The sequence below is a fragment of the Hyperoodon ampullatus genome (assembly GCF_949752795.1).
Source record: "Hyperoodon ampullatus genome assembly, chromosome: 14".
Lineage (NCBI taxonomy): Eukaryota > Metazoa > Chordata > Mammalia > Artiodactyla > Ziphiidae > Hyperoodon > Hyperoodon ampullatus.
The window spans coordinates 6,340,722-6,353,388 of NC_136927.1; the positions used below are offsets into that span (position 1 = coordinate 6,340,722).

At 42.7% G+C, this 12,667-nt stretch overlaps 1 protein-coding gene across 3 annotated transcripts in view; it reads left to right on the forward strand.

Moving 5' to 3' along the window:
* Positions 1-12,667, forward strand: part of KIF16B (kinesin family member 16B) — a gene marked incomplete at both ends in the record, with an annotated part of 294,678 nt that overhangs the window by 147,672 nt on the left and 134,339 nt on the right. For all 3 annotated transcript variants that reach the window (XM_079719488.1, XM_079719489.1, XM_079719490.1), the window contains one exon: positions 12,311-12,393. In XM_079719488.1, coding sequence (XP_079575614.1) covers positions 12,311-12,393 — 83 coding nt within the window. The remainder of the gene's footprint in view (positions 1-12,310; positions 12,394-12,667) is intronic.

The window sequence follows — 12,667 nt, forward strand, 5'->3', positions numbered from 1 at the left end:
GCTCTACAGTTGGGCATTGTTGTTTATCCATCCTATGTGTAATAGTTTGCATCTGCTAATTGCATCCTCTTCAGTCCTTCCCTTTCCCATCCTCCCTCCCCTTTGGCAACCACAAGTCTGTTCTCTACCTCTGTGAGTCTTCTTCTGTTTTGTAGATTTGTTCATTTGGGTCATATTTTAGATTCCACATATTAAGTGATATCATATGGTATTTGTCTTTCTCTTTCTCTAGGTCCATCCATGTAGCTGCAAATGGCATTGTTTCATTCCTTTTTATGGCTGAGTAGTATTCCATTGTATATTATATATATATACCACATCTTCTTTATCCATTCATCTGTCGATGGACATTTAGGTTGTTTCCATGTCTTGGCTACTGTAAATAGTGCTGCTATGAACGTCGGGGTGCATGTATCTTTTTGAATTATGGTTTTGTCTGGATGTATGCCCAGGAGTGGGATTGTTGGATCATACGAACACATGCCTACTTTAGAATAGTGTTAACCTTTGGAGAAGAAGTGGGGAAGGGCTTGATCAGGCAGGGAAACAGGAAGATGTTAAACTGTATCTGTAAGATTTTATTTTTTAAAGAAAAAAAAGAGACTAAACCAAAAAAAGTATATGCACTTTATTAAAACATAATAATAATAATAGGGAAACAAGATAAAAAACAGCAGCATGTTCATACTCCAAAAGCTGCCTTGGCTTTTACCCATGAAACCATTTTTAAGTATAGGTATCAAGAACAGAGAATGTAGATATTATAATATAACATGATCTAACCATGTTAACTCCATATTTGACTGGATTCCTGGCTCACCAGCAGTTTCCTTTATTTTCACTGCCTTTCTCCAGTATATTGCTGCTACTTGGTATTTAAATGTCTCTTTTCATTAGTAAATTAGTGTTCATTTGGAAATGCGTTAGTTAGGCTGTGCCATTAAAAAGCACATGTAGTAATTACCACTTCCTTATAGCACATGTAATAATTACCACTTCCTCATAAAAGTCACATATATCACTTGTGAATGTCAACTAATAGGAGATTTATCTGTGTTTAGAAGATTGTCACCATTGAAGGGGAAGTTTTTTACCTGTATCAGTTAACTGCTTTAATTTCTTTCAGATTGCGTAACTAGTACTTCCTCTGCCTTAAATTACAGGAATGTTTTCATCTGGTAAAGTCACTAAAAAGAAAAGCATTTGCTAATACTGTGAGAAATAAATGTGCTGACATCTATAATGTAAATTGTCTAAAGCCTGGCACCTGAAGCTTTTCTCCTCTTTTCTGGGTTCTTCCAGGAACAGTGCATAGGATTTGCAGCATTACATCTAACCTTGTTTTTCAGTGGATGTGTTCTCTGAAGCATAGTTTCCCTCCCATGATGCCGTAGAATGATTCCATAGAAAGAAGAGGCCTTTGCCCAAGAAGAAAGTATGCATTGACTGTGGTGTCTAGTCTGTAGGCCTTGAACTGTTTTTGGCAGAGTCTCAGACCCTAGATTTTTCTTTTTTTTCATATATTCAATATGAAATATAAAAAAATCAAATGAGTTATCATTAAAACTGTATTTCAACCTTTGCCCTATAATTGCTATGAACTATTCTCCCTTATTTTAATTATTATTTTTTCTTTTTACTCTAATATGTTATTTTAAAGCTGATAGTTGCTAAATGTAATTAATTTTTTAAGGAAATTCAAAATCAGTGGACCCCTTTGGTCTTGCTGGTTTGTCAGAGCCATTGAATGCTCATCTCTCCTGTTAGAAGTGCTGCAGAAACTCCATCTGGGGACTTTACACTTAGGTGCATTTGAATGTGTCATGCTTGAGTGTCAAAATATATTTGCATCTATTCAAGCACTTAGAGGGAACAGGTGATTGTCTAGGGAGTGGAGCTGAGGAGCCTTTGATAAAATTTTCATCTGCTGAAGGGCTGCTATGAGTTGTTCAGTGACAAATTTAAAAAAGAATTTTAGTGGAACTAGAAACAGAAATAGATTTTCCAGCAGTTTAGCCAAGATGTCTAGTGAACAGAAGAGCCCTTTCACATTTTACAAAACGCCAGCAGGTAGCGGTATCTAACTTCCCATTTAACTTACCTGTCCTTGCCCTTAAGCACTCATTAGATTTCTTCCTCAAATTTGAGACCTGCAAAGCTGACACCTGTCACTTGCACATGGATGATTCATTCAGCAGAGACTGCTGAGTGTCAGAGCCCTAACTGTTCTTAAAGACTGTACCCAAGGCCAGTGGTTCTTAGTGTGTCCTCAGGTCAGCAACGTCAGCATTACCTGGGGGCCTTTCAAAAATGCAAATTGGGCTCCCCTGGTGGCGCAGTGGTTGAGAGTCCGCCTGCCGATGCAGGGGACACGGGTTCATGCCCTGGTCCGGGAAGATCCCACATGCCGCGGAGCGGCTGGGTCCGTGCGCCATGGCCGCTGAGCCTGCGCATCCGGAGCCTGTGCTCCGCAATGGGAGAGGCCACAGCAGTGAGAAGCCCGTGTACCACAAAAAAAAAAAAAAAAAAAAATGCAAATTGCCAAGCCCCATCCTTGACCCACCAAATCAGAAAATCTGGGGGTGGGCCCAGCAATCTAGTTTTGGGTTTTTTAAAAAAAAATAAATCCTGCAGGTGATTTTGATGCACCTGTATCAGAACATGTCAGTATGAGGACCAAAGCTAACCACAAATTCTTGCCCCAGACTTTGGCGCAGGAGACAACCATTTGTCAGTCTCTTTAAGCCCCTTTCATCTCCTGTTTGAATCATTACATCTATTTTTCATGATCTCTCACTCCTTTTTAAGTTTCATTTTTAGCTTGACATCCCCATAGGGTGACTTTACAGTGTGTCTTGGTGTGGATATCTTGGAGTTTACCTGTTTGGTGTTTAACGGGCTTCTTGAATCTATACATTTCTGTCTTTCTCCAGATTTGGGAAGTTCTCAGCCATTATTTGTTTAAAAATTGTTTTTCTGCACTATACTCTTTTTCCTCTGTCTCTGGGACTCTGGTTACATGAATGTTTAATATTTTAGTATTGTCCCACAGATCCCTGAGGCTCTAATTACTTATTTTTATCTTTCTGTAAACTTTTTTCCTCTTCTCTTTTCAGATGAGATCATTTCAGCTGATCTGGCTTCACGTTCACTATTTTTTTCCTCTGTCATCTCCATTCTGCTATTGAGCCCATCCAATGAGTTTTTAAAATTTTGATTACTATGTTTTTCAGTTGTAATATTTGATTCTTTTTTTGTATACTTTATTTCTTTGTTGAAACTTCTTATTTTTCAAGAGTGTTCACCCACGTTTGACCTCTTTTTTGTTTTCGTTTTTTTTAGGGCCCATCATTTTTATTTCTAAGTCATCTGATATAGAAAACTAAAAGTTTTTTATTATGGAAAATTTCAAACATATACAAAATACAGAATATTATAATTAACCTCCATGTACCCAACACCCAGTTTCAATAATTATTAACAATTTTTGCTTATCTTTTTTCATCTAGGCATTCTCCCCTGACCCCACCCCACCCCCTCACACACATTTTTCAGGGCATCCTATAGGATAAATTGAACAATTTTATAATAGCTGATTCAAAGTCTTTATCAAATAAGTACAACATCTCTGTGATCTCGGCATTAACATCTGTTGTTTGTGTTTTGCTATGCAAGTTGAGATTTTTTTTTCCAGTTCTTTATATGCTGAGTACTATTGAATTGCATTTTGGACATTTTTGTATTATATTGTAAGACTCAGAGTCTTGTTTCAGTTCCATGGGAAATGTTGATTTTTGCCTGTTTGTTTTAGCAGGCAGTTGACCTGGTTGGATTTAGACCATAAGTGAGAATCAGTCTGTGGATCCTGATTCTAGTTCCAAGGCCCATTCAGTTTTCCAAGCCTTTGTGGTGCTATTCCAGTCTGTCCCATGTGTGTGCCATCCAACGGCCAGCCTGGGAGCTGAGCAGTGGTCTGGCTCTTAGTTTAACTCTGAAAGTCTCCGTGTGCTGCTGGGGGTCAGCTCCCTGTGTGCGCCGTTGGGGGTGGCCCAGGAATTCAGACACAGTTCCATGAGGTTGCCCTCCTGAACTTCTCCCTCTATACCATCTCTCAAGTACTTTCTGGTTCCTTGGGTCTTTCCTTTTCCGCCCTCCAGCTGGACGTCTGGAGCTTTATTTATACCACTCTTTCATGTTCTTCCTGTGCTTGTTCCCATGTCTGGGCCGAGCAGTGAGAGGACAGAGAGGAGAACAATAAAGCAACTGACGTCTGCCCCACCCTCCTGGGTCCACAGCTCCTGGGATTGGAGAGAGCTTTTCCCCTCCCTCCCAGATTTAGGCATCTGTGGGCCCCCTGCTGCTGCCACTATTGCTGCTAGGGGACCCTCTCCCTCCTCCTGGAACCAAAACTAGAAGCTTCTCCTGGAGTTCTCTCTTTTACACTAATGTCAACTTTTGGGTTTCTTCCCAGATGAAGCCGGGGACACTGGAGGAAAACAATGGTAAATTCATCATTGGTCAGTGGTGCTTTAGGTCCTGGTCTCTTTCAATCCACCTGCTTCTGTTTGTTTTCAGACCCCTCAAGTAGCTGCTGCATGTGTTGTGTCCAGGCTATCAGGTGTAGCTGCATTCAGAGGGAGAGGCAGGTGGAGGATGCTGTCCCATCTCGGGCAGAACCAAAACTTCTCCCCCAGCGTGGCTTCAGACTGATGAGAAAGGAGAGATTTACCCAAAGCCGAGTTCCAAAATGAATGAATGTATTTCTCATAATGGCCCATGGAGAAAAGTGACTTAGATACAGAATTATCTAAAGCCTGGAAAGTGGGTGAGGTGGGGGGCAGGAGTAGCAGGAGACCAAGTAGCCTTTTCTGCTGAATCTTGGCAGGTTTGTACGGCCCCCAGATCCCAGACTGGTGGCGTGGATTTTCCGTGGGATGTGCTTACAACTTCAGCAGATTAGTAATGTGGTTGCAGAGGTGAAGGACAGCACAGTGTTTTTATAGCCTGGGGAGGCTTGGGGGTGGGCCGTAAAGAGAAGGAGTTGATGAAGGTAGGAGACTCCTGGTGCTTAGGTAGAGGGGAGCAAGGGAGGCATTGTGGAGGGAAGGATGGGATGTGGGCGGCCTGTGGGAGGCAAGGCTGCATAGTGGAGGTTGTTACTAACGGAAGGAGTAGTATTGTTGGTAACAAAGAACATGAGCTACTAGGTATCAACGGAAAGAGAGTTACAGTCAGCCCTCCGTATGTGTGGCTCCACATCCCAGTGAATTCAACCAACTGCAGGTTGAAAATATTCAGGGAAAAATTTCCAGAGAGTTCCAAAAAGCAAAACTTGAATTTTCCGTGCTCTAGCATTTACCTTGTATTTACAGCTATTTACATAGCATTTACATTATATTAGGTATTATAAGTAAGGAGGATTGTGTAGGTTATATGCAAATACTAGGCCACTTTATGTAAGGGACTTGAGCATCCCTGGATTTTGGTCTTCCTGTGGGCATCCTGGAACCGTCCCACATGAGGGCTGACTGTGCTGATAGTTTGACCAGTTAGTGTAATGCCTTCTATTCAGTACCTTAAAATTTAACATTTCATTGTCTGCTGTCTGGAATCATCCTCTGATTATCTCTTGTACTTAATCCATTGTCTTTTGGAAGGATGAGAGCTGCTCCATATACTCTTTTTGTATCTCCCCTGAGGCTTTAAAAAGAAAAAATTGAGCTCACCCCACACCCACACCCCCCACACACACATCTAAAAATTTCTTTGGGGGGATGGGACTGGAGCATCTTGAAATTTTATAAAGCTCCACACTTAGCCTATGCACACAGTTGGGCAAATGATTCTTGTTGGTTATTTGGCTGGAAATCTCAATAACAAAGATTGAAACTCAATTTTCTTTCTTCTCCGGCGTCCCAGAATCTAATTTGGCAATTTTTACTTTGCCGAAAGTAAACAAGGGTTTAAGTGGTTTATCTGAAGCAGGATATTGCAAGTCCACATTTGAATTATAAACATTGAAAAGGAGAGGACAGGGCCTAGGTGGCTTTTTGGTAAGGTGTCACGTGCATTTACATCCTTCACAAATATTAACAGGCGATCTGATGGCATGCTTTGTACCTGCTACCCCTGATGCCGAGTGCCTGTCACTCACCTGAGCCCGCTGTCAGCCCCAAGCCATGTGACCTGTTTGAATCCGTTAGTATTCATGTGAAATTTCATACCCACCACAAGCACCGTGTCAGATCTCAAATCTTCCCCATCTCGCTGCCCAAAGCCATTTTGAGATAGAGAAAAATTACTACATTTCAAGTGTTGTAAAAGCCAATGTCACAAGGGTCCAAGGCCCTAGAACATATTACATAATCTGTTCTTAAGTATTGGCATATGTTAGTGGAAATTAGACTCTATCAGGGCCCCCAAATGGTGCCATCATCATAACTTATTTCAGTATAAATGTTTTTAAGGCCTTTTATAGGGCTTAAAATTATCATTCACAAAGCAAGTTTCTTTTAGCTTGAACTAGGAAACGAAATAAGAGCTTCACCCTTTCTGCCTCACCCAACTTCTCATGCGATACCATTCCAGAAAATTTTTCTGGACAGAGCTTTGCTTTTCTGACTGTTGTATCTAAAATGAAAACCTCTCTTCCACTGAGCATGGTTTAGCAATGAGTTATATATCCTGTCTGTGTGGTGTGTGTGTGTGTGTGTGTGTGTGTGTGTGGTGCGGCATAGAGGAGGGCCTTTCTAACCTATGATTAAATTCAGAATGTGGAGCCCTGACGCAGAATTTCTAAAGGCCTCCTGTTTTTTGGCCTGTAAGCTCATATTACATTGCACCACACCCTTTTGGGAATACAGTTGTTTTTTTTTGTTTGTTTGTTTGTTTTTGCGGTACTCGGCCTCTCACTGTTGTGGCCTCTCCTGTTGCGGAGCACAGGCTCTGGACGCGCAGGCTCAGTGGCCATGGCTCACGGGCCCAGCCGCTCCGCGGCATGTGGGATCTTCCTGGACCGGGGCACAAACCTGTGTCCCCTGCATCGGCAGGCGGACTCTCAACCACTGCGCCACCAGGGAAGCCCGGAATACAATTATTTTATATGTTCATATTAATGGTAACTCAGAATGAAATAATTCGAACATCATCACCTCAGAACTATTCATATGACAACATTTAATTTAAAACAGTTGATTTTTATTTGTGCAGTAGCAGAATTAGAAAATCTCGCATAAAATTTGCAGACTGTAATTAGAAGTGATATTAATGATTATTATTCCTACACTCCTTAGAAATCACTAGAAATCTTTACATGTTTAATTTTTTTCAGTATGCCTGAAATATTAAAATAGAAAATCAGTGGTTTCGTTCACAGAGACTTAAGTAAAGCTTTTTTTTGTTGTTACCAAGTGTCTTTGTCTACCTTTTTATGATGTCGTTTCCCCTCCATCCCCTTCTAAGATCGTTTGGAATTTGTCCTCAAGTATTTAACAGGCTCTCAAGTGATCTCAAAGATGCCATCATGTATTTCAAGGAGGTTTAGATATACTCTAAAAATGACAAGTTAAGTGCATCACAGAAAGTCCATGTGCTGTGATTAATCACATTAACGTCAGATCAAGGAGTTGCTGATAGTTAAGGAGAATTTAGGATCTGGAAGGAAGCGTTGACGACTCGGTGAGGGAGCTGAGCCCTGGCGCGGTTACCCCGTCAGGCAGGACACGAGCTGGGTCTCTTCCGAAGGCCTTGTACCATCACTCACTCTCATTCATTCATTCATTGCCTTTTCCCCTTCAGCGTTTTGCTTTTTAAATATACTCACAAGTCTCCTTTAAACAAAAATATCACAAAATATCCCATAGGGTCTGTCAACTCCCGACTCCAACTACTACCAACTCTGTTTTTCTCTTCATAAACAGACTTCTTTTTCTTCTTCTGGTTTTTTTTTTTTTTTTGCGGTACGCGGGCCTCTCCCTGTTGTGGCCTCTCCCGTTGCGGAGCACAGGCTCCGGACGCACAGGCTCAGCGGCCATGGCTCACGGGCCCAGCCGCTCTGCGGCATGTGGGATCTTCGTGGACCGGGGCACGAACCTGTGTCCCCTGCATCGGTAGGCGGACTCTCAACCACTGCGCCACCAGGGCAGCCCTCTTCTTCTGTTTTTTATTGAAGTGTAGTTGACTCACAATATTGTGTTAGTATCAGGTGTACAGCAGAGTACACAAACTTCTTGAATGAGTTGTCCACACTCAGGAGACCTCAACTGCGCTTTCCCTGGGCTTCTGAGGTTTTCCTTCTCCCCCTCTGAGGGTCCTTCTCTGTTTCCTTTGCAGGTTCATCTTCCTCTCCTTCAGCCATTAAAAGCCAAGCTCCTCAAGGTGCTCAGTGTGGGTGGGCCATCTTTTCTCCCACCTCTCTGTTCTCTCCTCTCTCCCACACCTGTGGCTTCCTTTATTAGAGATGATTCTCAGATGTATATAGAGAGATACCACATTCTCACGCACACACACGTATATGCACATATATATGTATACATCTCTACCTGATATCTGTAGAGATGTGTGTGTATATGCGTATATACACATGGATCTTAGGTAGATATGTACACATATATATGTGTGTATGTCTGTCTCTATATTTTGAGGTATATAGTTCATCTATAAATTTTTTTTGAATTACCATCAGGATTAATAAGCAATTCTTAATCCTCCAACTTTCTAGATTTCTTCATTTTGATCATTTAACAGAATATACTTGATAAAAACCAGGCGTTCTTTCAGAATTATACTTGCCAACATCAGGAGAACATCTTAAACAAAATATGCTTTATTTCAGCACCATATCTTCTCATCACAGAGCACCAAATTATCAAAATTTATGCATATATATATAATAGAGAGTAAAGTAGGTAGGAAGGTGGGTAGGTTGGTAGATGGACAGATGGATTGAGAGACCTCCTAGGCGTTTCTTCTGGAGCTTCAGGCCCATATTTCTATCTGCAAAAGGCATCTCAAATCCATTATGTGTAAAACCAAACTCAAGATTTCTCCCCCAACCTGATTTTGGTCCTTTTCCAGTGTTCTCAATCAGTGTGAACAGGTCCCCATCCAACTAGTTACAGCAAAGCCCAGGAGCATCTTCTTCACCTCCCTGGTCCCCCTATCTGGCCCATCATGAGTCCTGGTGATCTTATCTCCCAAGTATCTTCTGGATCTGTTTATTGACTTCTTACCCCTCCCTTCCAGTTCTGAGCCGCCATCATGTTTGACCTGGACCACTGCAGTAACCTCTCACCTTATTTATCTACATTTCCTCTTGCCTTCTGGTACATTCTTCCAACAGTAGAAGAAATGCTCTTCCTGAAACTCACGTCTAATTGTGTGATGCTGCTGTTGCACAAAGCCCTTCAGGGTCTTGCTGTTGCCCCTACGTGAAATACAAGATGCTTTACTGTATCCTGAGCAGCTCTACATGCTCCGCCCTCCCCACTCTCTCCAGCTTCACCTTGTGCGGTGCTCCCCCTGGTTTCCTCTGCCGTGTCTCCCGTCACTCCTCCTCCTCCTCCTCCTCCTCCTCCTCATCATCATCATCATCACTTTTTCCTGTCACAGTCTGTTGGATATGTCCCCCTCCCCCCGCAAGAGCTTGTCTTAAGCACCACCTCCTTCACGGCATCATTCCCTAACCTCCCCTGCAGCCAACCCCCTTCTCGCATGCTCGTGAGCCGGGGGCAGGGTGTCTCTCCTTCAGTTTCAGCTTTGCGTTTATTTGTGGAATTGTTTGGTTAGGGACCTCTCCCTCCTGCTTGTTTACAAGTTCCATAAGGACAAGGTGTGTGTCCCACTCGTTCACCTCTGCATCCCCACCCCCAGTTCTTATCACAGCATGGTAAGTGTTCGTTCATTCAGTATCCGTTGAGTGAATGGACACACAGCAGCATCATGTAAAAAAAAAAAAAAAAAATGAAGCACATCTTTTAAGCCAGTAGGTTTGTCCATAAAGGAATATGATAGAGGAAAGAGAAGGCACCAGCCTTAACAGAGCCCCTTTTATGTGCCAGGTGGTCTATACACATTATTTGGATAGAAAGAAGGAATGGTCATGGGTAGTTTTGTTTTCTTTCACAAAACTCCTCGAAGGGATTTTTTTGTGTATTTCATGCAAATACATGGGTGGCAAGATTTTTTTCAGTGATTTAACATGATATGAAATATGTCTCTGAAATACTATCCTATTTTTCCATTAACGTATTTTAGCAACTTTCAACTTGTGTGGCTGGGCATTTGATTAACAGAAAAAAAAAAAAAAGAATTGGACTAGGTGTAAATAACACCTCAAATGAGATTGCCTTGTCCATCTCTAATGTCATTTTAAGAGCATTAAATACACATATATCCTGGACATGGCTACTTTTGACTTTTGTATGGCACACAGTTTTGAGTCCTCGTCGTAAAAGGCATATGGGAAACACCTTTCTTCATTGTGGTAATGGTGCCTTTCCATAATTGGGAAATATACGAATGCAATTTTATGTGAGGGGGATAAGCAGACTGTAGGTGGATAATATCCGCTGCTGTCCTTCTGAGTCTCCCAAAACCGTGTGCTGCGTCTCACGTTGACTCCATTTCTGCTAAAAAACGACAGCCACCAGAACCAATCCTTCGGTTGCTTGCTGTGGTTATGATCTAAACCCTTTAGGTTCTAACCGTGTTGAATTTGAAGCTCCTTTGAGAATCTGTGACAGTGTGTCACATAGGCAGGTGGATGTGCTGGTCTGAAGCTCCAGAGTGGCCATGTAGGGTATTGGTATTACCTGCAGGGTCCCGGTGGAGCTGGTACCCAACTAGAGGTCACGTGCCCTGTCCAGAGGAGGCAGCCAGCAGTAGCCCAGTGACTGCACAGATCTACTGATACCACATCTTCTAAAATTTTTGAAGGGAGCCAGAAACTCAGACTTTTATGTGAAAACTACCAATTTTTAACCGTTGACAGTGAAGGATTTTGTTTTTTACATCCACGCGGGACACACAAAACACATCCATGAGCTGATTTTTTTCTCTGACCTTTGTTGCAGATTCTTTATCCTGGCTGCTAGTTCTTCATGGTCTCTCTCTCCCTCATCTGTCCAATATGGGTTCCTGCTGCTGTTTCACATCCCCTGCATCTTGGCTGGACTTGACTCTCTCCTCTCTCCAAGCCCAGGAGGTCCATCTCCTGTCTCAGGCTCAGCCCCTCCCCTCGTCACCCTCACATGGAGCATCTCTCTTGTCCTGTGAGACCCAGCTTAGGTCCTTGGTGCCACCTCCTGCACCCTGCACTCATCACTTTGATCTGTCACGGTTGACTTCTAGATGAATGTCTTATCTTCACAAATAAGTTGCATTCTTTTTCAGGACAAAGATTGAACATGGGGTTTTCTGGGGGGGATTTGTTTTGAGACTTGGTTGACTCTCAGGTGCGAATGGGACCAGAAAAGATAGTGAATCTCCTAAATGCCTCCAGGGACAGGGAGCTCACTGCCTTCTGTGACATCCATGCCAGGTTTGGACAGCTCCTATCTTAGAACGCACCTGTTTGCTTAATCAAGCTGAAATTTGCCTCCCCACCTAATGATTTTGTTACCCTTGGGCATTTACACTGAATTCTTCTGCCCCTTGTACACTCATTTTCTGAACAAGCAGGACCCTAGTCAGTCCAAAGGAGCTGTTCTTGTGTGTCCAATGTAGCCATCTAAACAGGGTTTTCACAAGAAGCAGTGTTTTTACGTGGAAATAGTCACTGCATATGGGCATTTTCTTTCCTATCGAATTCTGAGGGAGTTTTTATTAATAGTGACCTATTACTAAAAACCTATTGCTCTGGCAGTTTCACCATGTTTTCATTTGAAAGTACTGTCCTTTGAAGTTTCTACTTCTATCGGCATTAACAAACATTTCCTAAATTGGTGACCGTATGCTTTGCTTGATATTCTCACATCTCTTTGGTTAACTGATATCTGTTTTTCTTTTCAACAATCAAAAGTCTAATTATCTGTATACTGAGTTTTAAATCTCTTACGATATTGTAATGTTTAGGTCCCTCACTTCTGCCCTGGGTAACATGAGTATTGTGACACTCGGCTCTAAAAATAAAAGGATTTGAAAATTTGGAATTGGCTTATGTAAGCAGACTTTTGCAATGAAAGCCTCCCCTTACTCTATTGTTGTGTAGTACGCTGGAAATCACATCTCAGCTGCAGGATTCCATGTTAGAATGTCACCAGCTAACCAGGTTGCTCACTGTAAGCTCATTGCTGTTTCTGTGTGTTCTTAGGTGCCGTGATCCTCCTGGGAAGAACCAATATGTTTCGCTTTAACCATCCGAAGGAGGCCGCCAGGCTCAGGGAGAAGAGGAAGGTGAGCAGCATGGAATCTCCTGTAGCCAACTCCGCTCTGGGAGGGGCTGGGGTGGGGGAAGGGGGGTCTCCACTCTGGTTCCAGCAGTTTAACTTTCTGGAGCACGAACCAACCCATAGCCTGGATTCCAGAGGGTTTGTTTCCCAGCGGATGGCTCCCTGGTGAAATAGGCTAGCAAGTCAGATCCAGAGCAGGAGGAGAGACGCTGCTTCTCGACCCTCCTGTTGAGCCCTGCATCCCCTGAAAGGAGGTGGGCATCATTCCACATTAAGTG